Consider the following 26,505-nt stretch of genomic DNA (forward strand, 5'->3'; position numbering starts at 1 on the left):
TGTGGAGCACCCGACGACGCGCACTTTTCTCAGCTCGCGGTAAGTTTTTCAAAACCTGGCGAATATGCATCTAGACGCACTTTATTTTGTTTAGAAGCCGGAGCACTCCCGATTACTTCATTTCGCCACACTTCCATCACCAGGACTACTTCGACGACCATGAATTCTTCTGTCTACACTATACATTGGTTACCAAGTAGGCACGCTCAGGAACTACGTTGTATTTTATTTATTTGTCTGGGGTGCACATACCATCTATGATTATAGCACCTATCAGTCCCCCGAGAAAAATAGCGAACCACGGACGCACTACCGGTCTTTCTCCACACTTGAATAATTGGTAACGGGTGTATTCCCACGGCTACTACGACCTCGGGCAACAACCGCACTGAACTATCTGGAACAGCGGCGAGCGGTCAGCAACACTTAGCCATGTCACCTAGACCGCATTGTCCACACATTCTGGGGTGATTTTGTATAGATGGGTTTCCCATCATTACACAAAGTCCGCCCTGGAACTTAAAAAAAAAAAGACGACTGGATTAGTCCTCTAGGCACCCGTCTGGACACAATTGTCTTTCTGGACTCTCCATGACACCCACCACAAAATCCACTTGATTAGTGGGCTCTCCATCCAGCAATTGTAATTGACTAGGGTCACTAAACACCCTCACTTATGCTCTGAATGGTTTGTCAGATGCCTCCATTTTCCCCCAATTTGTTTCCCCAGACCAGGGACCTTTCCAGGCCCTTCTCAAGTCACGGGAATCCTGACACAAATCAATACATCGGGAACCCACGGTTGTTTCTAAGTGCATTACTGCACCAACCATCCAGCAACAATCCAAGGATTGGCTATATACACCATCACCACTGCTTTCATAGCAGCAGGTAAGCTGTGTTTCGATACGACACCACTAAGCCTTTATTTATTAAATAATAAATGAGACAATTCTATCCCGAGATCCTTGCAAACCCTCATCTATCCACAGATATTACAGACAGAACCACTACTGGTGTTTATCCTGATGAAGGCCAATACAAACCAGGCTACAATCAAGCCTTCCATGGCCGAAACACACCTGTGTCGATCCCCCGTGACACAACTACTAAAACCCTTCTTTGTGTATGTCTTGTAGATAATGTTGTGTACACCATGTGTTAACCACACCCTGGACCACTTTCTGTCTCGGGTGCACTCTGTTTAAATATAGGTCTTTCAAATTGTCAAATGTGTCTGTGCTCTTAGTAGGAGCTTTTGACCGCAACATCAAAGAGGTTGATACTTACCTTGTATTTCCACCATATACAATCACTCCTGTCCGTTGTTCTTGAGCTTTCGTGCTTATCGAAAGTTGTGTAAACTAAAGAATGAACTTGTGTTCTTGAAATAAATTCATATGTTCAGAACCACATTGTGTGTTTGTAGGATTTCACATCCTGATTTTTTTTGGCATCTATATGTACCCTCCTGGGTATATCAGTTCTTCGCCAGGCGCCCTTTTATTAACTTAATTCTATACATACATACAGCACACCATTTCTTAAGCACCAAGAGCCAAATATCCCTAGCCAATGGTGAGTGCAAATTTGGCACCCATCCTGTATGGATTTTGGCAGTTTGTGGTTTTCGTTGATCTTTAAAGTCTTGTACTAGTTGCAGTCTTAGTGTCTCTAGTGTCTGCTTTGCTCCTCAACGTAACCAGGGAATAAGTGCCCACATTGCGGCATTTCGGATCAAAGTTGTTTGACACTGTAATATCGACCCTATATAGTAACCTACACTACTGGAATTTGCTTTTAGCATTTTACTACCTTATTTCTATTTTTATGATGTCACTGCTGTTACCGCACATTTGTAACTGCAGATTCAGAGAACTTGAGAGGGAGAGCAGCAAAAGGTAGAATGAACCGGTCTGCAGTTTAGATGAGTGTTGTCTGGAATATAGTTTGTTTGCATGGCGCAATTATGAATCCATTGAAAGTCTGCCATAGTAATGAGAATGGAGGTTGTGAGGAGGCAGAAATGAGCCTAGACACAGAGGACTCATGGTTTGGATATAGACTTTTATTAAATGGAAAGGGGGCTTGGAAAATGCCTACTATCCCTATGTTAATAGGGATTTTCCATATCTCAACCAAACCAGTGTCTTTTGTCTAGAAGTCCATATCCAAATATGTCTGTCTGAAAATCCTATCCTAGCCCACACACTCCAAAAATTAACTCTGAGAATCGGAAACAATATTGTTCACACTTTAAAGTCTACACCTGTTCAGCTCCAATAAAAAGGTATAAATGCAGCAAAATGTTCTCTGTGAACAGTTTTCAGTTCCAGGGAATGATTCTGCTTTCCTAGGAGTGTTCGCTCCAAAGAAATAAAACAAGAAGTTCAGCCCAAAAGGGTAAACTCTCCCCTCTTGGTGCAGTCACAGTTCCAGGGAGCGACTCCCTTCCCCAGTACATCCTTCAATGCAAAACAAGTAACGATCCCAAAGGTAGAGCTCCTTGTTTTTTTTTTTTTCTACTAAAAGTTTGGGTGTGGGTCCCAGACTTGCAGTTCACCTGGTATGCTCCGCTTCCAGGTTTTCCCTCACACCTTTTCACTTTGCCTGGTATACTCTCCTGCCAGGATGTTTGGGTAGTCTTTCAATCACTTGACGTATAGTCTTTTTTTGTATTGTTTTAGTTTACCTGGTATGATTTTCTGCCAGGACATGAAGACAGTTTTCTCTTTTACCCAAAAAGATATATTGCCCCATGTTTAGCTTCTTACTGCCGGTTTCATAAAGTTTGTTTCCACATCCATACTTTTATTTATTAGAGTTCTTCTTTTCATGTATGGTCCAGTGACCCGTTGGTGGTATAGTACAAGATCTCTTTAAACACTTCACGTTTCATTCAGCGTCCTTTCTGCTATTATCATGCAGCGGCATGCTTTCTCAGGCACCTGGGTTACCAGCTTCCCTTCCTTGGGCTTAGCGGGTGCTTTAAATGCCTCTCACAGTGCTTTGTTGCTTTTCCGAGCTGCCTGCTGGCTCAACATGTGTCCTATTAGCCACTGTAGCTTTGCTGCGTTCGGTTCCCTTCTGCGCCACTCCCACTCCTCTCCGATACAGGCAGCGGGTCCTCTGCCACTCGGCTTCCCTTTGCACGGTAGGGGTCTGCTTTGGTTGTTTTTTCCCTGGCAGACTCTAACGTAGATTGCTGATTGGTCTCCTCTCTGCTCCATCCAGCTTCTGTGGGTCTCGGTCTGTCAGCTGTTGGCAATTTAAACTTCCCAGCAGCTCAAAGCAACTTCCAAAAGCTAGATTGGTCAGTTCTCTTATTAGCTCTTGTCAACTTTATGGCTCTGTTCCTCTTTCTCGTCTCAGTAGTAAAAGTAGTTTTGGTATGATGATGTTGAAGCTGACAATGGATCTCACTGGGTGTAATCGGCACTGCTCCCTGCCTCCTCCTCATCTTGGTTATCAACATATCACTCTGTGTTGGATGTTGGGGGGATCGTATGAAGCTGACGTAACGGGTTTTAGGGAGAGGGTTACAATATGCCATTAGGGCATGAGCAAGAGGAGTATCTCTGAAAAGAAAAGTGGGACATGTATTCTTCCAATGAGGTCTTGTCATCCCCCTGAGAGCTGCCTCCTCCATGTGTTCCTCCCTGGTATAGCTGCCCCCAGGGTCAGAATCTGGTAGTGTCTGCCTTCCACTGGCCACATTGGAAGAGGCTATCCCAGGGTAAGCGGTGATGGCATCATTGGATTAATCGCATGGTCCATGTGAAGCATGGTGTGTCATAACCGCCCAACCACTCCCTTATGCACCATCAGACCAATCCTCTTAGTGATTATAATTTATTTATATAGTGCTTTTGCCGAATAACAGTACATGGAATGTTTTTTAAATATTTATTTACTCAAACAAAGTTGGTACTCTATCAACCTCTGAACGAATGAAAGGCTGAGTTTTCCTTTCCGAGGTTTGAACCTGCAACCTACAGATGAACACACGCACTTTCTGCTACAAAGCATGACAGCTGAGCTATCTTACCGTGTATTGTGAAATCTTCTTTGGTTATCTGGTTTTAGAGCATCCTTTTTTTAAAAATTTATTGGTTTGTTACAAACGTTTAAAAAGGAGAAGAAAAAGGAGTTCGTACCACATGTTCCATTTCAGGTAAAGGAAAATAGAATAACACATACTAAAGAGAAAAGAGGCAACAATAAAAAAACATAAAATATAAGCAAGTGAGAAAGAAGAGAACGCTTAAGACAAAACCAACATAAGTCCTTGACCATCAGTCGCTAATTTCCTTATTTGCTCAATGTCTGGTACCAAGAGTCTTGGGACAAGTTTTAAGCTCTTCTACATTTGACAATTTTTCCACCATTGTTTCTAGAAAGAAAGTTAATTCAATGGTTAGTTTTCGATCTGTATCCTGAAAGGACTCACTCCACCAGTCAATGTTGGTTTTGTTAGAATAAACCTTCACAGGTGATTAGTGCGTTCTTGTCTCAATTGTGGGCATGATGAGGTTAAGTGTTTCAGAGTTTTGTTGTTGTCCCTACACACCCGACATGTTAATGGTGCAGATCCATCTTTTATCCGGATGCTCAAGTTTTCTCTTGTGTGGAATTGATTTAAGCGGAACTTAATAAAAAGGGACCTACGCTTATTTCCTGGAAACCTTTCTAAATATGACTGGATCTTGTTCTGTTTCCTTGCTTCAGGAGGGACCATCTTCATGATTCTGTGTTTGGCACATGTCTCACCAGTGTCTATCCAGTCTTGTGACCATAACATGGATTTGACTTTGTTTGGATTGTTTTGTAGAAGGCTTCTGCTAGCACCCATGTCAAAGATTTTTCGTATCGGTGGGCCCACTTTGTTAACACTGTTATCACTGGATAGATCTTTTGAGAATTGCGTATTGCGGCTCTACCTTCTTTGCAGTCATTTTACGATACTCATTTAGTGTGTTCCACATCATTATTAAATGAATGGATAGGAGGCCGAGCTATCTTATGCACACAGTAGGAACGCCCAACGGGAGCCGCAGGACTTCAGAACAAAATAAGTGTTCAAGTGAAGCCCAAAAATCTGCTGGACATCCAAGACCACCGTCTCCTCCATGTATTAATGCTTGAACAACCTTCAATTTATAGAAGTTCAGGATGGGCTTCATTGAGTATTTGCCGTATTTTCTGTTCATGTTGCAAGCTTGGGCTGTCAGTTGCTTGCATTTGTCCTTTGTTTTTTGTACCCAAGGGGCATCGTTGAGGCTGGAACTGATGCACATGCCTAAGTACATTGTTTTACCAGTTCAATTGTTTCCTTGCCCATTTTCAAAACACTTTTTTCCTCCCCAATGATTTCTTTATTCTTTTGCATTTTTTGTAGAATCGGGATCTCAGATTTTCTTGCGTTGACACATAGGCCGTTTTGTTGGATGTATTGTTTGAGGATAATTAACTTGCGCTGGAGACTGTATGGGAGGATAGGTCTATAGGACCTCCTCCCCGACATGCCCCACCTCCGTGAGGTTCGTGGCTCGTCAGCAGCCCCCATGCACCTGTGCTTGGGTGGCAGGGTGGCTGCTGATCGACACACAGGGCCAATCGGCTTGTACTGTAATATACCATGGGCACCATTTTTGAAAGCTTCAATACTCCATTTTAGATAGAAACGACCAAAAACCCTAATGAAACAGCCTGCCTGTGAAAGCTGCAGCTTGGCCCCCGCTCACTGCGCGCAGGGAGCCATGCACTCCCCCTGCGCCTCCACCCCATGGCAGATCCGCTGGAGACCCGTTCTCATGAGCAACCAGACACAAACGAGTATCGGAACAAACGCTATCATTTACCTTTCGCAGTACATCACTGCCCCCAAAGTGACCTGACTCGTGGTTCAAGTCTGGAAAATAACAGGAACCATCCCAATCGAACAGGCCTCAACCTGGCATCTAACCTTTGAAAATGTGTCCATAACCTTCCTGTATGAACCCCTGCCCACGTCCCCCAAATGAATTGTTAACTGCATACCAAAGCCCAACGATTCAGAGTTGTTTTGTAAATTATAACACAGGTATTGGGAAGGGATGACGCTTATAACGTTGATAAAGTAAGCATGACCTCCGCCCCTTGTAAGATACCAGGTGCCTTGACGACTCAATGAAAGGGCTTGAAGGAGCCCACCTAGTGCTAACTAGTTTAGTTTATTACTTGTATTGCGCACCAAACCCACAGGTAGTCGGGCGCATCGCATAAGATTACTCACAGCTTAGTTGTACATAAAAAGATATTGCAGTAACAAAGTTGTTGTTTGCAGTCAAAGAGCATAATAGTTGACATTTTTAAAGTTTTTTACAATTTTCATAATAGCGTAGAGAATATATATACATTATATACAAAATGAATTAATGCAAAGTCTTTATAAATGGCATACCGGTTGAGGTCCGAAGTAGAGGGTGAGATCTGGGTGAAGAGGGGAAACGATTGCTGCTAATGTACAAAGGAAGGCGAAAAAGCATTACTAAAAATACTTGTGCCATACAGTGGAACACGTTTAAGTGTTATAGCCAAGAATGCAAATTCATAATCACATATGAACGTATTGCTTCTATGCTCCTGAGTACACAACCCAACCTGATGCTACCTCATGTTATCCATCTGTTGCTTTATGAATTACCAATATATGTTCGACTGTTATGTAATGCATGTGCCACTGCCAGACTCTTATAGCTACGTATGAAGAAGTACCTGAATATATAAACAATAGAAATGTGTAATCATCCTAATGTTACTAACTTTATTAACTATTCCCCCGTATGGTATATTTTGCAGCCCAGGCACAGAATCGCGCAGAGCCACAAGGCCATCTCCCCCCTCCTCCCGCCAAGGCCCGCCAGGGCTTGCTGGTGCTCGAGCAGCACAGCGTCACCTCCCCTCATTCTGCTGGACCCGCTTCAAGTATTTACCTCCCCTATGTCTGACGCCGCCATGGTCGGCCAAATGAATTATTTACAACCTGGTCCTAAACCCCAATGCCTTGAGGGGCCAGAGGTGTGCCCTTGTTGATCCAGTAGTACTCTAGTTCACCCCAAGTTGATGGTCCTTGGAGATAGATATCCAACCCTGTACTAACTTATCATAAAGTAATCCCTCACCACAACTAACAGAACGACAAGGCAGTTCACCCCGTGCCCTCTGACAAAACCCCCAGACTTATGACACCTGGTCAATAGGTCAAAAGTATTTGTGTAATGATGTATCGGTGAAGTTTCACATTGCATATTGTTTCTCCTGTCTCCTAAATATTCCTATTATAACCTATTGTAGGATTTGCAGGACAACAAGAGTCGTTTAAGGAATGAGTGTGTGTGTGGCCACAAGGGCAACGTGTTAGCGCAGTCATCAATCAACACAGACTGCGCCTGGCCTGGCAGCTCCACCCCGAAGAGCCCAGCTGACCTGTCCACCCCATGTTGGCACTACGCAGATGTCCACCAATCCTGGAGCGGCTCATCAGTGTACAACCTATAGCTTAGTCGACGCCACCCAATCTCTGAGACGATGTGCCCCCTATACCTTACAGGATTTATGACGTATATGTGCATATGTGCTTGCAAAACGAAGAATTGCCATGGGATGGAAGACCTGCCACAGGCCACGGGTGGAGGTCTGGTGGAAAGATTTGCAGAAATGGGCGGAGGCAGAAACGCTATGGCAAGAGACAAGCAACGTAGGGGGGGGGGGGGGGAGGCGGCAGGAACCTTGATGGCATGGAGATCATTAATAGCGGAATTGTTTGGAACAATACAAACCTGACGGGATCCACGAGCAGCGAGACCCAGCCACGAGCGGCAGATTCAGAAGGTGTGGAATAAATGGGCTCATGAAGGGGGGCGGGAGGGGCGGGAGGAGCAGTGGCCAAAATTAAAGAATGAACAATTGAATTGTCGATATATGCACTGCATGTTTTGTTTGTATTGTTTGTTTTAATAAATAAACTTTTTTTTTAAAAAAAATTATGAGCAAAAGGGAAGTGGAGCTGAAGACTTTATTTCAAAAAGTCAGGATAGGATAAAAACAGACTAAATACAAAGGGGTGCAATATGAAGGAAAAGTTTGCTTGACTTGTAGTTTTCAAATACATTAATTCATCTATCGCGCTGCTTGAAGCAATGCTCAACTAGTTTTGGCATGGCACAGATTATGAAGTCCCCCACCCCCATGTCCCCCCAGCCCCCCTTTCTTGCAGTTCCCAAAGTGCAGTGCATTTCAACTCCTATGATGCCCTCTATACAGCACTGAGGTTGGAATTCTGTGAGTTCCTCATTGCTGGTGGCCTTTAAATGTCACTGTCCTGAATAGTCCTACCCCTTTGCTTGGAGCTCTACCAGTAGCAGATAGCTGGCATTGTAAGACTGCCTCTTGACCAGTTACACACTGCAGTGACGGTATAGTCTTGGCAGCCTTCAGTTCATGTCCCTGGGAGAGTAGCTGGCCATTGTGAGCCTGGCCACCACCCCCTGATTGTTTTGACAAGCCGGTTTGTGCAAGTGTCTAAGAGCGCTGACGAGCTTTCTTTTGAAACGCATGTCTTGGCTACGCAGTTCATTTTTTTTTCTCAGAGCATGCCCTTTTGAATATTTGATCTTTTTATAAGTTATCTTCAATTACAATTTTTTGTGGTAAAACATGCAGTGTTTATTTTATTATTTGGGTTTGCACATAACTTTGAATACTCTCTCTATATGGTGTGGATGCTTGCATCGAAGTACAAGACTTAATGTCACAGGTATTTGTTATTTTACTTACAAATTTAATGTACACAATTTGAAAGGATTGGATGTAACACCTAGTTTCAGAACAAAGTAACAATGGCTACAGTATTGGCAAAGTGTGAACCTCAAAGTTTGCCTCCATTTGGGCATGATTTCATTTGCTACCTTTATTTGGTTGTGTAAAATTATTGTAGCCAGGCTTTTGGGTCTCATGGATTGGTGTCCCCCTGTGTTTGTTCCCCCTTTTTTCTTTTTCTCCTTTTTAAGTTTCACACATTTTTCTAACTTGGTAGCCTCTTACGTGGATGATCTTTATTTTGCAGGTAAACCAACGCAATGTTCCTGGCATAGACAGCGCTTACTTGGCTATGGACACAGAGGAAGGTGTGGAGGTTGTTTGGAACGAGGTCCAGTTTTCAGAGCGCAAGAACTTCAAGATGCAGGAGGTGAGTGATGCTAGGGCTGGATGGGTTTGTGAATACCTGCTGAATATGTGCAAACTTCCATGTTTTCTTATCAGCCTCTGTAAACAAGAGATCTGTAAACATTCCAGAGACTGGATGAGTGTATAAATTAAAGTGCCATGTAGGGATTGAAACAAGAATTTTGCTGAGCAGCATTTAACCAGGAGCTGCTTTTATCTGGCTTCTCCCACTAAGCGGAAAGTGCTACCTCTGGGGAACTAGATGTGTCCCTATTCTAATTGTATCTTCCTGGATACAGGTATGTTTATGGCACCAGTTGGCCTGGGAAGTCAGAAATGGATCCTAGTATCGTACCGGGCTATAGCCATGAGCTAAACAGCTCACGTCAATTTGAATCCCTAGCAATGTAAATGTAAATTAATTGTACTTTCAACAGTCATATATCCAAAGGTGCACCGCCAACTGGAAGTGGACACTCTTAGGTGGTTAGTTTTGCAGTTTTCCTTGATGGTGTAAAGTCTCAAGTCCCTACTGCACCTCTGCGGAGGAGCCTGGTAGTAGTGTTTTTCCTGCCCAGCCGCCTGGTGAGTCATAATCTGAAGCTTACTAGGGACTCAAATGTGTGAAGATCTGCCCCTGATAAAAAAGCTTTGGCCTCCAGAGAGTACAGCATATATCCTCTTCTTGTCCAGGGCTTATTGTTGCATTGTTATATTATAGCTGATGAGGAGTTTTTTTTATATTATGATGAATCCAATGGGGGGCGCACTCCTTTCCTGGCGGTGACCTTTCCCCATGTGGCCAGGGGACGGCAGCCACAACCTGATTCTCACCCTGTGGGCGGTTGTATGAGGGAGAATCACATGGGGGGGGTAAGATAACCTCCGGAAGAGTATCGGGGCACCATCGGACAAGGCATGGTATTCCAATTCCCCTTCCTCTTTTGAGGAAACCTCATACATTCTCAATATCTTAATGCCATATTGTTACTCCTCGCCTCATCCACCTACGAAGGGTACAGTAGTCCTCATCTCATACTCTGCAAATGTCACCGAGAGTGGACGTGCACTTAAAGAACATTGAGAACACTTAACCAGACTACATGTTAACTACCAAGAATGGACTACAATTCCCATAACTACAAGGATACTGGAATGAGGAAGATGAGCCGAATAATGCGGAGCAAAGAAGAAAAAACACAAGTTGCGCTCTAGTTGTGAGTGCATACCTGTGGCTGGGAAATTTAAACTGCTGAAGCAGCTGACTGAGGTGTGCTGCTGGAGGGAGAAAGCTGCTTCTCTCAGTAAGGACTGAGTGGCTGTGGGGCTGCAGAGTGTGCCATGGAGCCAACCGGCTCAATGACGAAAAGGAAAGGCGACCACAAGGAAACGCTGCAGCAACACCAGAAGCTGACGCAGGGCTCCTGGGCGTTTGCAGGTATTGAGAGGCAGTGTTTGCCTTACCAAAACACGAAAGCAAGCAGAAGAGGCCAGAAGGAACCACAAGAGTCTGAAAAGCCGAGGAACGAAGGTGGCAAGACGGAAAGAAACGGCGAACTACCACCACCGGCTTGTCGCTGGAGAAACAAAGTACACCAGCAAGAGCTGGCTAGCCCACAAAAGGGAAGCAGGGACACGGGGGCGTATTGGCAGCCATGCCAAATGAAATATATGAGCCAGTGAGCATTTCTTTAAAAGGGAAAACGGAACAAATGTAAGACTTTCAGTTTGTGATTGTGTGAAATACACATATGGGGAAACCCTTGCAGGATACTATACCAGGCAGATACAGTATCCGATAAAGCAACCCTAAAAGAATATCAAGTTTGGAAGTGTGTGCACAGCCCACATGAGAAAAGCCCTGGAAGGTGAGTATACCAGGCAGTTGCAAGTATGTTCATATAAGAAAGCTTTGGTGTATAAGAAATACATCACCTAAAGGGGTACTGAGAAGGATATATCCGGACTAGCAAAAAGGCTGTAAAGCCAAAGAGAAGAGTGAAAACCTGGCAGGAGAGTACAACTGGTGTCCTAAACAAGATAAAGAGTGAAGTTGTTTTGTGTGCCAGTTGTGTGGGGGACCAAGAGAAACTCGAGTTACTGATTTTTGAATATACAACAGGGGGAGGTAAACACCCTTGAGTTAGAACCGGGTCAGCAGAGTGCATGTCTAGTATAGAATGCTGGAATCTCGTTGGACCATGCTCAGACTTGTGAAGGACAGCTGAGAGATGGGACCAGTCCAGCTGGTCGAAAGCCTTGTGGTCATCTAAAATGAAGAGCCCAGCGTTAATATGAATCTTAGCTGCTCTGCCAACTAAATTGAGAGCTTTTCTAATGTTACCTTGGGTGGACCGTCTGACAAAGCCAGTGTGGTCCAAGGTTGGCAGAACAGTCACCGAATCCCAGTGATTTGACCGAAGTGAAAATTATTGAGGCTGAAATATCTGAAAACGAAATGTTCGAATTACCAAAAGTTTGAACACTTACACACACACCCCTGTGATTGGGAACTGGCGCTGCAGGGTCCTTTTCTTTTTTTCTATTTTAAATGGACAGCTGCGGGGGTGTCACCCCCGCAGGCCCTGTTTCTTTTTTTTAATGCTACCACCAGAGGATCGAACCTTTGGTGTTCGATCCTTTGGTGGTAGCATTTTTAGAACTTTTGGTCGTTTCGACATTTTTTTTTTTTCCAGTCATTTCGACCTAAACCACAGTCACCAACTGAGAAGCAAGAATTTTAAAATAAATGTTAGTTTCAGTGAGCGTAATCTGGCGATCTGAGTCAAAGTGTAGGGTCCTTAATGAGTTTCAAGACCAAAATAGCGGCGGTTTTGTGAATGGTGGGCGTCATTGAACCGGTGTCTGGGAAATGAGTTGAAACTGAAGTGAGGGGAAAGGATCTCGTGATGGGACTTGTAGAGGAGGTGAATCCATCAGGCACCATGGGCGTGTTTCAGGGATTGAATGTCACTGGGAACTCTGCTAGTGATATTGGTTCAAGTAGCGTGACCATAGCATTGTGGGAGAGCTGGGAAGATAATCCCTCATTGCGTTTGTTTCTGGGGCGTGGGGGCAAGTGGCAGCCACCTCCATGTGATGTTTGTGGAGCAAAGCTAGTTAATCGTCTTCCGTGAAATGGAGCAAGCCCTCATCTCGTAGGGTTTGGACATTATTGCGGGCTCTGTTAAGCCAATTTGCGGACCAAGACCTTGTTAGACTTGATCCCTCTAGTATAGTGATACTGTTTGACCTTAAGCAGGGCCTGGGAAGTTTGCTCCGCTACATGGGCATTGGCTCTGGCTATTTTCAAATGACGACAAATATTAAAACAAACAAAACAAACTCGTTCCAAGAGAGCCGGAGAGCTTGTGTGGTGTCTCCTTTAGCTGGACCTCCTCTTCCAAGTCGCCCCCGGAGGCAGGCACTAGATTTCGAGTAAGAAGCAGTTGGGCTTAAGACCTCCCCCCCCCCCTGATCACTGCTTTAATTGCGTCAGCTGAGGACACGTCTTCCGTGAGGTCATTTTTGAAGTGGTGATGCATGTTCTGATCTCCTGGCTGATGGTTACAGAACCTCCAGGGCCTCTGGGGTGGGGGGGGGGCTCAGTGGACCTGAGACTGAGGGGAGTGTGAGACCGGAGCATGGTCTGAGAGGGAGACAATGTGGATGGTCCCTTCAGGAATAGAGGGGGGCCAGGGAGGAAGAAGCAAACAGCTTGTCAATACAAGAATACCCCATGTGAACGTGAGAATAGTGCTTAGTCCATAGTAGTCGGGTTACCTAGTCTCCACAGTCCACTACCTTTAGCTCCTGAAGGATTTATAGGAGGGATAGTGAGTTTCTGAAATCTGCTCTAGTAGCCAGTAGTGTATTATCTATGTTGGTCACAAGCCACATTGATGGTGACACGGTGGGTAGCCATTCTCCTGTGGATCAAGGTGAGGTGAGGGTAGATTATTCAAAATTGCTGCCACTACTAAGATGCCTGCTCGATTCGCCTGACCGCACTGTGGTGCGAATCGAGCCCCGCACCAACCGCCTTGTGATTGGCTGGCCAACTGTGCTCATAACCCAATCACGGCGACTGGAAGGCGGAAGCCGGCCGACTCTCCGAAGGGCCGCATCCTAAGGGCCTGTCTGCGTCTGTCTGCGGCCGTAGGCACAGTCTGCTAGTCACGCTGCCCTTCCAACCTTGCATCGGCCATGTGAGTACCCTACTGCTACATTGGCACACTATCTTCGCTGTGCACTTGACACCTCTGTCTCTCACTAACAAAGGCAGCTGGCTTCTAGACACTCAAGAGGAATATCTAATCGCCCGCACAGACCTTTGATCAACAGGGCATATACCTCCGCCCTGCACCCCAAAGGAGCGGTCGATGAGAAAACTATCTGTCTGGCTATTAACCATCCGAAAATGCTCACAATTACAGGGGAGAAGACATCCTCTTCTAGCCCTGCCAATACTATGCCTTCTAACACACATCTTATTCCACTTCTTACGGTGCCACGTGTAAACTGGTGTATTTTCACTTTTGTCTCGATCCACCTGTACTCTCAATTTGAGATTGTGATTCCTTGTGTTCTTGTGATTGCACGTATGCTGCCAAATCTTGACTGATAATTGTATTATGTGCCCAGCCAGGCCTGTGTTATTGTTCATCTGTTTGACTGCATATAAATGCCCTATTCTTATGCCACCTAGCACTGCGCCTAACCTCGCCTACACCTCTGCCCACCCACCGCCTTGTTCCACCCACCCCCCCATTCAACAGTGCCCCATCCCACAAATGCATACTCATAAGTATACTAGGCCAACTCCCCCACCCTACCGCACACTCCTACTACTCGCTCCAGACTCTGCATATCACCAACACCGGAATCTTCCTCCTAACAGCCTTCTGGGTCACTAACATTATGCTACCCCCATACCTCCACTCCCCATCCCCCCCCTTCTCCAATCTGTACCCATCCCAGCAAAACATACCTCACCAAGCCCACACAACCTGTCCAATCTGATCAGCCATATCCCCCTCCCCACAAGACTTTCTACATAAGAGCACGTACCAAACCCAACTTGCTCAGGAGTGCCTCACTCCTGCCCAATTTAGAAATATTATACTCTGCTCTCGCCCCATCACTACCCTCCACATCCTATCCCGACACTCGAAACAGCCACACACCCACTGCCTCCTCCCCCGAGGAATCCCTTCCGCCCACCCTCACTCCTAACCACCTCCTTCACGAACATCACCACAAAGTCACACCGGCACCAGTACCACAAACCACACTCCCACTCATGCACCTAGGCGTTCATCCAACAAAACACTTAAATGCGCCCTCGTAAATGCTCCCTCCCAGCACATGCCCTCGAGATCAATGACCTCATCACCACCCATGACCGCGACCTACTAGCTGTCACTGAAACTTGGCTCCACGAAGCCTCCGGCCCGTCATCTCCCTCGACATCCCTTAGGGATACACTATCCTACGCCAAGATCGCAAGCCTTCTAAAGGTTGAGGTGTAGCGCTCATCTCCAAGGAATGCCTCTCCATCAGACCCTGCAACCTCCCTTGGGAAAAACCATGCAGACCTCCTGTATGCCAAGTTAACTATCTCCGCAACAGCACCATAAACATAATTGTCACGTACAGACTACCTGGAACCCCTGCCGAATGCCAAAAGAATCTTCTTCCAATCCTAAGTAATGACCTCAAGAACTCCACCAAAACAATCCTATAGGAGACCTCAACCTTGGCCTGAATGACCCAAACGACAAAGCAGCCGCAGTTCTAGCCAAAGAGCTCTCTGATCTAGGTTTCACCCACAAAATCACAGAACCCACACGCAAAGAACGCGCTATAGACTGGCTCGCTGACCGTAACTGTTCCTCAGCCATCTCCTCCATCTCGGCCCAGCCGTGGACGGATCACCAATGCATACAATTCACTATCCCTACCATCCCGACCACCAAAACATTGTTACCCCCCCCAATGGCCAAAGCTAGAAGTTCCAAAAAAATTGACTGAACTTAACCTCCTCCCTCACTTAGATACTCAAGAACGTAAACCCCCTTTTTTCCAATGATCCCACCATCCTCGCCAACATCTACTCACATTCCCTCACCAAAGCCATCGATACTATAGCTCCAATGAAAACAAAAAAGAAAAAAAATCTACGCACACCATCTCATAGTACACCGAAGAACTATCCACCCTATGTTCCTCCAAATGCCTGGCCCTAGCTACTTGGAAATCTACGCCCAATGATCTCACCCTTACAGAATTTAGAAGGATTTCCTCCATTTACAGAAAAGCCAACTTTAAAGCTAAATTTGAGGCTCTCAACCAGTGCATCTCCTCCGCAAATTCTAAGTCCAAGGAAATGTTTGCTTTTTCAAAGACCTCATTACACCCACCACCAGCCTAGACGTAATTGTCAAAGACGAAGCTTGGTGCTCCAGTATTCAGGATGCGCTTTTGAACAAAATCAAACTACTACAAAATAGAAACCTATCGCAACAAGCTGCCCTACCTAAACCTGATGGTATACCATCACCCACTCCTACCTCTCTCCACAATCCCAGCCACCTCTTCTCCTTCAGAGAAGTCACAGAATCCAAGGTCATTGACCTTAACAAACGCATCAAACCATCCACATGCAAAGGAGACATCTGCCCGCCTACCATCATCAAATAATATGCTGACGCCCTATCATCACACCATTTATAAATTCATCCTTCACCACAAGGACTGTACCACAAAGCCTTAAGGAAGCATGGGTTACGGCCACTTATAAAAAAACAAAAAAAAAATCTGTGGATCCAACAACTATCGACCCATAACCACCGTCCTGTCCCTTCTTAAAATTCTCGACAAAGTTGCTCACATACAGATCCAACATTACCTTGAGTCTAATGCCATCTTAGGCAAGAGACGATCGGGTTTCTGCAAAGGTCATGGCACCGGAACTTCCCTCCTTGTCCTAAAAAAACAAATCGCAGATAATGGACAGAGGCATACCAGCCCTCCTGCTGCTTCTAGACCTCTCCGCAGCATTTGATTTGGTCGATCATGACATACTCGCTTCCCATCTAACAAACGCAGACCATTTCTCCCCTCACGCCACCTGCTGGGTAACCTCATTCCTGGAGGGCAGGGCTATGAAAGTATACTCGGACCAGGCCCATGCTGACATACTACCATCCACTGTGGAGTTCTCCAAGGATCCTGCACCGCCCATACCCTATACAACCTATTCACAAAACCCCTTTTTGACAAACTGGACTCGCTTGACATATCGTACACGAACTACGCTGACGATACGCAGATACTCCTTCCCCCTCACAGGCGATTACGACCAAGACAAAGAAGGAATCCTACAAATCTACAATACTGTCCAAACATGGATGGCAACAAACAGCCTCTGCCTCAATGGAGACCAAACAGAGTTAATCCTTAGGTCCAAAGGAAATCCTACCCAAACTCAATAAAAAATGCAATAATTTCAACATTGACAATTCCATCATACTCGTCTCATCCTCTGTAAAAACTCGAGGAGTTTAGGTCAACTCCTCTCTCCATGAACTGCCAGGTCGGCACCATCGCCTCCGCTGCTGCCCACACCACCAAACTCACCAATGCCATAAAACCATTACTAACCAGCAAAAAATGACAAGCTAGAGCCACGATCGGAGCTAAACTCGATTACTGTAATGCCCTTCTGGCAAGAACGTCGTCAAAACATTTTAACAAGTTACAGATGGTTCAAAACCATGCGATCCGAGCAGCCCTTAACATCCCTTGAAGAGCACACGTCTCCCAAGCAAGGTAAGCTGCCCACTGGCTCCCTGTCGAGGAAAGAGTTGATTTCAAAATCCTCACTCGCTCACAAATGCCTGTCTCTCCGCCATACCTATCTGTAACCATCACCAGAGCCACCTCGCCTCCACACACCCAATAAGAAAACAAAACACCACCCAACTTTGCATCTCTCCATTCAAACGAATGAATGCTGGAGGCTGTAACGCTCACCTGGTTCCCACGGAGGCGCGGCGTCGAAGGCGCAGAACTCTGAAGATGGACAGGAAGGGCCCCTCTATTCTGGCTTCCCTGGCTCGTTGGATACCCTCCTGTGCGTGAAAAGGGAGTATTACCAACTGTGGAACAATGCTCAAGCCTCCCACTCCCTTCCAACCCTCCACGATACCTCCTCCACGATTTCCCGTGAAGCCTCACCTTAGGGTTTGGAAGGATGAGCTCTCCGTCCTGCTTCTGATGCAGGGGCGCGTTGAAACCCAGTTACTTCACTGGATTGAGGATTGATGGGAGTTCAGGTAAGCTTGACTGTTCAGGTAAGGCGCTGTAAAAGTTCTGTTCAAAAGTTCAAGCTTAATAATAATGTTCGTTGTCTAATTGCAGCAAGCGCTAATGCTTATGTCTTTTTCCCCTTAGGGGCCGGGGTTCGGAGTGCCGGAGATATGGCGCCGACCCGAAGTGAAACCGTTCTGGATGAGCGCTCAGGTAATGTCTTTGCATTCGCTCATTCAATGTCTTTGTCTTTTTTCCCCATAGGGGCCGGGGTCCGGAGATGCCAGGAAGCGGCAGGACCCGAAATGCAGTGGGAATAATCCAACAGGTAAGACTTAAAAGGAAACTGAGCTTTCCTTATTCCTTTTCTCCCTCTCACCTTTGTTCTTGTCTTTTTTCCTCTAGGCGCCGGGCCGTAGCTGAATCCGGAAGATCGCTGCTGAAGATGGAAGCGCCTTGCAAAGGTGAGTAAAATGCAGCGCTGCAGCGATCGAAACGAAATGCCTTTAAAATGATGTCTTCCTTTTCAGGGCCGTTGGAGAAATGACTCCGGGATGCAGATTTAGCAGGTAAGGGCTTTTCTTCTCCTATTCTCTTCCTTTCTCCCCTTGCAGGTGTTCCAGGGTGCTGGCAGGCGTGGCTGAAGTCAGGATGCAGGAGCTGACACGGTGAGCGTCCAGCTGCTAGGTGCAGAACAACGCGAAGCATGTGTGGCTGTTAGGGTGGGGTTTAAATAGCCTTGGAAGAAGTTCCTGGTATGTATCCTTCCACCAATCAGGTATGTATCCTTCCCCGACCACACCCGGGTGGTGAAGTAGTCCTACAGGTTAAGTAGTCCCATTCAGGCCTCAAGAGGGCCTGGATGAAGCAGCAAGGTCTGCATCAGGTAAGTGTGCACCCAAGCACTTAAACACATATCCTCTTCTATGAGCCTGGCGCCTAAGGCGCCAGGACTGGGGTCCGCTATGAGCCTGGCGCCTAAGGCGCCAGGACTGAGTCCAAAGGGCCCCGACTTGGGCCCGCTGAGACTTCCCTGGGGAAAATGTCTGCCTCTGGGGTTGCTGGGCCCGGCCTGGCTCCTTAGAGGTAGGCATCATGACAGAGGCTTAGGATTCCCTGTCATAGCCCCCAGGCTTTGGAACGTACTTCCTCACTCCCTAAGAGCTGTAATTGCCCTCACTGCCTTCTGCAAAACTCTGAAAACCACCCTGTTCAAGTAACCTCTGTTATGTATACATTGTAATGTCTTTTACTGTCCTGTAACCAAGTTTCTGAGGCTTGAGGAATCTGCTTAGATCAACTGCCGTGTATTGGCTGACATCTAGTGGAAGCTGCAGAGTATTAGTTTGTTTTTTGAAACTCAAAGGGGCTTTGAACTAGTGTGTGCCAGTAATACTATCCCTAGTATGACGTCCACTGTACCCATGATCCCTCACGCATGTAGGACCCTCAGATTGTTTTTTTCCGCCATACTTGTCGGAAGCATATCGCGGAGTCCCCTTGGCTTTAGCCATTTATCAATATGTATTACAATATTTCCCAGATTCTCCCACCCTATGGCGAAGATCAACGTCTGTGAATCGAGATCGAGGAAACCAGCCGTCGAGAGTCCACGACGGACTTTGGGCCTCGGAAGGCCTCTGGTGTCGGGCCGGGTCTTGGAAGGCCTCTGGCCTCGGCCCTGTGCAAGTAGGGAGAGTGGGGGGGTGGTCATACACTCAATTCCTACATATACCCGCCCGTTGCCAATTAGTAACGTATGGAGAGTACTCCCTTTAAATTCTGCCCGAAGTGTAACGGGAAGTTTCCCTGTGTAGACAAAAACAATGTGTAACCTGTCTCTCCCACGAGGCCATCCCAAGGCTACCTATAGAGCCTGCTCGACGAAGTGCTGGGCCCACTACGCCAGGCAGCTTGAGGCCATGGACGCTGTGGGATCCTTCAGCGATGGCAGCAACCGCGCCTTATCTGACGGCAAGGGCACAGGGGTGACTTCAGACACCCACGCGCAAGCCTCCGACCTCGGAGGACTGACTGGCAGTTAAGTTATGGGGGACAACACCCGGCGGCATAAGCGCAACACACACTAGTTCCACCAAGCACATTAGCCCCAACCGGGACTCGACACTTATGTCAAGCAATCGGCAATGAAGGGCACCAAGTGAGCAGTCCACTGAATCTGTGTCCTCTGGGCGTTCCCAGTCACGTTCGCCTCGCGACAAAGAACCGTCCACGGTTGCTAAAGGTGCCACATTACCAGAAGTCATTGAGGCCCGGGCTTCAGAAGACGATTCTGACCTCTCCCCCCAAGTAGCACTTTCGATGTCTACTCCCGAGATTCGGCGTCCATCTTCCAAAACTTGCAGCAGAGGGAAGGTCCGTGTTTGGATGCATCCTTAAAACAAATTTTGATGCAGCAGACCATGCTGGAATTGATAGCCGAAGGCACAGTAATAAAACGCCATGCTTGGCTAAAACAGTCGGGGTTCAAACCCGAGACCCAGGCCATGCTCATAGATATGCTGGTAGAGCCGAACGTTCTATTCGGCAAAGCAGTGGAAGAGGCACTAAAGCCGGCTAAGGACTAGTACGAGACCTCAAAATCTCTCTGCCAACTGACAAATAAGCCCTCGGGTCAGAGGGGAAATAATAATTTTTGTCGCTTTCGCGGACAAAGCTCCCTGAGGGTTTCCACCTATCGGAATCAAGGAACCTCATGCGGCAACAATCAGTTCCAGGCAAGAGTTTCACCAGAGTTCAGCGCAGGGGCTGCACTAGGGTTTGAAGCAGCCCGAGCAGAGGTGATACGCCACCCAGTAAACGGTGACGTTCCGCTCTGGGTCCCTTCCCATGCATCCCCAGTAGGGGGGCGCATTTCCACCTTCACCCACGCATGGGAAGGGATCTCTTAAGGCAGATGGGTGCTGTCCCCAGTGTCCGCAGGATACTGTATTAGAACTACTAGAACGCCCCCGCGACCAATCTCCAAGACAAAGTACACTCCTTGGAGCACCAGAAAATCCTCCTGGAGGAGATCGCCATTCTACTTGCAAAGGACGCCATAGAACTCGTCCCGGGCAACCAGGTAAACAGGGGTATTTAAAAAAAAATCTAATGCGCCCAGTATTAGATTTGCGCCCTGCAAACAAGTATGTCAAGCCACAAAAATTCTGCATGACTACACTCCCAAGAGGTAATCCCCCTACTAAAAAGGGGATTACATGGCAACATTGGATATGAAAGATGCCTCTTTTCATATTTCAATGTTCCCAGCGCACAGAAGATTCTTGCGTTTTTAAAATGGACAGTCAGCACTACAAGTTCAGGGTGCTGCCCTTCGGAATAGCCTCGGCTCCAAGGGTATCCACCAAGGTACTGGCGGTGGTGACGGCGCACCTACCCAGGGAGGCAATCCCAGAGTACCCTTACCTGGACAACTGGCTCATTACAGGGGAGTCCCCCCTAATTTGCAGACTAAACATCCAAAGAACTATCAACCTCCTCTTCCAATTGGGCTTCTCGATCAACGAGAAAAAAATCAAGCCTAGTGCCAAGCACCTCCAAAACAGTTCCTAGGAGCTGTCCTAAATACCTAAGAGGGTTTGGCCTTTCCATCAGAGGAAAGAATTCGAAAACTGTTGCTGCAAATTCTTCAATATCAGGCTGGTTGCTAAATAAGGGTGCGCAAAGCGATGCATTTGCTAGGCATGATGGCATCCTGCATTTACCTGGTTACCCACGCACGCCTGCGACCCATGCAGGAATGGTTGGTGAAACTGGTCTCAGGCAAGTGGTCAGTGGGACGATCTAGTGGTCGTTCCGCCAACACTAGTACTGAGTCTTCACTGGTGGACAGAGAATCTTACAAAGGGGAAACCCTTCTACGATCTAGAGATGCAGGCCGTCGTCTCAACAGATGCCTCCCTCGCATGGTGGGGAGCTCACTACCTTCACCACACAGCGGTTCAGAACCACATCAATCTGCTAGAACTTCTGGCAGTCTTCAGAGCGCTTCGGGCATTCGAAACCCTCCTATCCAACCTGTCAGTGCAGATCCTAACTGACAGCACAACGGCAATGTTTTACTTAAACAAACAAGGGAGCACTCGTTCGCCAAATCTTTCCAAGCTTGCCCAGAAAATTTGGAAATGGGCACTCAGACAGAAGATTTACCTGTCATGCCAACATGTTCCAGGGGATCACCATTCACTAGCAGACGCTCTGAGCAGCGAACCCCTCCCAGAGGAACACGAGTGGTGACTACACAAAGTCGTAGATCTCTTCTCTCAGTGGGGTTTCCCCACTATAGACCTATTTGCCACAGGCGAAAACAGGCAATGCCCAGACTTTGCATTCAGGTTCCCTCAGTCAGGCTCCAAGGGGAATGCCTATGGATGAATTGGTCAGGGATGTTTGCCTACGCTTTTTCACCAACCCCTCTGATGAGGAAGGTGGTCAACAAGATCCACAGGGAACCGATGACGCTCATCCTAGTTGCTCCTATGTGGGCGAGACAACCATGGTTTTCACACCTACGCAGACTGGTGCTGTGCAACCCCCATCATACTCCCGTGCTGGTACAACTTACTCTCCCAGCACGACGGACAAACGGTGCATCCTTAACCCAACTAGATAAACTTGGCAGCATGGCTCCTGAAGTCAGAGTTTGGGCATCTCGGTTTACCCCAGAGATGTAGGGATATCTTAAGAGTCAAGAAAACCTAACACCAAGGCACTGTTACTATGACAAGTGGAAGAGATTTGTTATCTGGGGCCAGAATAAACAAAGCAACCCAATTGATTGTACTCATGCTCTACCTACTGGATCCAGGGTTAGTGTTTAATTCACTTAAGGTACACCTGGCTGCGCTGTCATCCTTCACCACCTCCCATAACAAGGTTGTTATTTTGCATTTATATAGCGCCTTATGTACCATTGGTATGGTCTCAAGGTGCTGGTAGGTTGAACGCCCTCGGGAACCAAAGTTCAAGTCAGTAGAGGGGTAGAGAGTTAAAAGGCACGTGTGAGCACCAGTTATGTGTGCAGCTGGTGAGGTATTCGTGTGATAGCTGCTTCATAGTAGTAGGTGTGGTGGTTGAGGGATCAATAGTATGTTCGTTCTGGCAGGTTGTTATCCAGACCGATACTGGCTGTTAGGCCTGAGGAGTACGTCTAGGCTGGAAGGTGTATAACCAGCAGTGTTTAGATAGGGTGATGGGAAGTTTGAGGCAGAATGATGGTATGAGAACAGCTATACCGAATGGTGTCATCTCTGTTCTAGATGAGTGGTGGTGTAAGGAAGAGGGTAAGCGTGGAGATGTGATGAGGTGGTTTATTTTAGGTGCTTGCAGTCACGCTCACTCCAAAGGTTCCATGTATGCCATCCGTTCCATGTACGCAGACTGTTCTACGCGTTTACGACCGTTTCAGGCGCTCCAAGCCATTCGTGTCAGCCATCTGCACGACACACTCATCCGCTCTATATACTCGTATGCGCTCGTCCCCTCTACGTGCTCGTCCCCTCTACCTACTTCATCCGCTCCATTCATTAATCCTACATTATCGGTTTAGTCGATGTCACTTGTCGTATGCATTCAATTTGTTTCGAGTTCTCGATCAGTCCCATGCCCTACACCCGTCTCATCTTTTCGAATAGTCCATTTTCTACTTTTAATTCATACCATGCACTCACAGAAGCCATGCTATCTGTCTCTGCACTGATCTCTCTCCAGAATTTCTTTCTTTTTTTATTTTTTGTAATTTTTTTTACTGTTTCATTGCTTTGATCTGGTTTATTGCATTCTGCATGTCCTTTTTAAATTACATTAGAGATTATTAGTTTTTGATTTCTCACTTTCTTCATGATGTATTAGTCTTTGTTTTAGTGTTAATTAAATCTAGTAGTCTGGGTTAGTTGACAAGTTATCTACTTTATTACTCATGTCCACATCGATCCTTTTGTCCATTACATTTATTTCATTAATTTCAGCCGTATTACTGTCTTCATACAACTTATTCATTTTATTTACTTTACAGGTATGATCGTTTTTACTCAACCTCTACCGATTAGCTAATAGATTATTAGTTTACTATTTCTTGCTCGGAATCATGATACTGCATTTAATATTTATGATCAAGTATTTTAGCAACGTCATTGAGGTGCTGTTATCCAGTTTGAGTTAGATTGAGTTTGGGGTTGGTTTTAGGGGAAAAGCCAATTTTTCAGCAATTTGCAGAAAGATGTAAGGTCTTCAGTGAGTCAGATGTGGGGCGGTAGTGCGTTCCACAGCTTGGGGGCTAAGGCTGAGAAAGATGATCCGCCTAACCTGACTGAGTTTGTTTTTGGTATGACTAGGAGGCTTGCTGTGCTAGATCTTGGAGTACATGCAGGGTGATAGGGTTTTAGTTTGTCATGAAGATATTGTGATCCGGTTTTGTGCAGTGCTCGGTGTGAAATGCATAAGGTTTTGAAACTCACCCTTCGGGCGACCTGAAGCCAGTGCAGAGTTTTGAAGGCTGGGGAAATGTGGTCTCTCGGGCCAGGCGCTAGTAGCAGTTTGGCTGCAGCGTTTTGTGCTCTTTGTAGTTTAGTCAGTTGGTATGCGTGGACTCCAAGGTAGAGGAGGTTAGCGTAGTCCAGTCTTGATATAACAATTGACTGGACAGCAGAGAGTTTGTTTGGAAGAGTTTTAAGGTGGTAGTGGCAGGACTTTGAGACGACGTTGACTTGGCGCGAGAGTGTTGTGTCAGAATCTAGGACGCATCCAAGGTTTTTTACTGATTTAGAGTGGGTCGGTGAGTTGCCCATGGCCAGTGGCCAGGGTAGTGGGTGTGGAAGAAGTTCGGTGTTGCCACATACCATGATTTTGGTTTTGGATGGGTTTAGCAAGAGGTGGTTTGTGGTCATCCAGAGCTCTGTCGAGGAGGCAGGAAGCGAGGTCAGGTCGGCAGTTGGGGTTTGAGTTCCGGAGTTTCAGAATTAGCTGAGTCATCGGCGTAGTTGTAGCACAGGATGTTGTGCATGCAAATTATTCGTGGGAGGGTGGCCATGTAGAGATTGAACAGGAGGGCTCATAGGCATGCACCTTGTGGAACTCCGGTGTCGACTGGTCGCGGTTGGGAGGAACAGGTTGAGAAAAGGGTTATTTGATTCCTGTTTTTGAGGAAGGATGCTATCCATTTGAGGGCGGCTCCACGAATTCCTAGGGAGGGTCAAGAAGGATTGAGTGATTGTGTCGAAAGCGGCGGATATGTCAAGGAGGAATAATGCGGCGCAACCCGCAGTGTCTGCTGTGTTTTTTAGGTCATCCCAGATTGAGGTTAGTGTGGTTTCACTTCCGCGTCGGGCTCTGAAACCTGATTGAACGGGGTCTAGGAGATTATTGGCTTCGACAAATGCATTTAGTTGGGAGTAGGCGTTCGGTCGATGAGTTTGGCAAGGAACCTGGTGTTCGAGATGGGGCGGTAGTTTTTGGGCTCAAGGGGGGTCGAAGGTTTTATTAGAGGTTTGACATGAACTGTTTTGAATGCGCTGGGAAAAATTACTGATGATAGGGAGTCATTTATGATGGTTCTCGCGTGTTCTCCTGCGCAGGTCGAAGCGAACATTTCTTGAGGGTTGTGGGCGGGCAAGGGTCAAGCGGAGAGCCGGATGGTTTGCGGGCAGAGAGAAGTTTGAGAAATTGGTCGGAAGATATTGGACTAAAGGAGTCAAACGTTGGTTGGGTAGTGGTCACGGGCGGTGGGTTGCCTGGTGGGTGTAAGAGAGCTAGTTTGTTGGTTAGAGCGTTTGTTCTTTCGAGAGCTGTAGTGTAAAAGTGGAGAGAGAGTGAGTCGTACAGAGATTGTGAGGCTGTCGCGGTGGTGGTGATGCATGAAGGTTTGGTGAATTCAGTGATGATTTTGTCAAGTTCTTTGCTTGGGTTTTTTACAGTTTAGGATTCGGGAGTTGTAATGGGCTTTTTTTGCTTTACGGATTTCGGCCTTTTACTGATGGAGGTGCCGGGCTAAGGTGGATCAGCTCAGGGGAGTTTTGTTTTTCCGCCATTTGTGTTCTAGGTATTTATATAGTTGTTTACTGGTCTTCAACTCAGGTGTGAAACATCTAGGAAAGATGCCACGGCGGGCAGATAGTTTACAAGAGGGTGTGAGCCGCATTTATGGAAGGGATAAGGAGACTCCACCCTCCAATTTCTAACCCACCACCAGGTTGGGACCTTAATGTGGTGCTTGCTGAACTCATGGGACCTCCCTTTGAACCCATGCCTAAAGCTAGTCTCAAACACCCGACTTATAAAACTGCCTTCTTAGTAGCCATTACATCCATAAGAAGGGTCAGTGAAATTCAAGCTCAGTCAGTGCAGGATCCTTTCTTTACTGTACAGAAGGATAAACTGCTTTTACGCACTCACCCTAGGATTTCACCTAAGTTCATTTCAAAATTCCATGTTAACCAGTCCATTGAGCTACCGGCCTTCCAAGAACCAAAAAGCTCTGGTGAGGTGAAACTCCACACACTAGATGTGAGGAGAGTGGTCTTCTACTACGTAGACCAGACTAGACCGCTAAGAGCTATCTCCATAGCTCTAGGCAGAGAAGGAGATCGCGTGTCGAAAGGTGCCATCTCTAAATGGATAGTCGGATGTATCCAACTGCGCTACTCCCTTTCAGATGACACTGCCTTTTATGCCAAGGGCCCACTCTACAAGAGGTACTGGGGCCACTCTGGCTTTCATTCCAAATGTACCCCTTGAAAACATTTGCAAAGCAGCTACATGGAGCTCTATTCACACCTTTACTCAGCACTACTGCATTGACACTCATTCCAAGACAGGTACTCAAGTGGGATAAGCGGTTCTAAGACATTTGTTCGCTCATGACTCTTCTCACATCCCACCTCCTCCTTCTAACACTACTCGCTTTGACAGTGCCCTTTTCATGCAGTTCTGTTCCACAATCTGTTTGAATTTGCTGTCCCAACTGCA

At 46.6% G+C, this 26,505-nt stretch overlaps 1 protein-coding gene across 6 annotated transcripts in view; it reads left to right on the forward strand.

Moving 5' to 3' along the window:
• The window catches only part of NRBP1 (nuclear receptor binding protein 1), a 1,221,009-nt gene that overhangs the window by 136,855 nt on the left and 1,057,649 nt on the right, over positions 1–26,505 (forward strand). For all 6 annotated transcript variants that reach the window (XM_069605466.1, XM_069605470.1, XM_069605464.1 and 3 more), the window contains exon 3: positions 9,107–9,229. In XM_069605466.1, the coding sequence (XP_069461567.1) occupies positions 9,107–9,229 (123 nt within the window). The remainder of the gene's footprint in view (positions 1–9,106; positions 9,230–26,505) is intronic.

This window comes from Ambystoma mexicanum, chromosome 4p (assembly GCF_040938575.1).
Source record: "Ambystoma mexicanum isolate Mex_15411 chromosome 4p, UKY_AmexF1_1, whole genome shotgun sequence".
Classification (NCBI taxonomy): Eukaryota; Metazoa; Chordata; class Amphibia; order Caudata; family Ambystomatidae; genus Ambystoma; species Ambystoma mexicanum.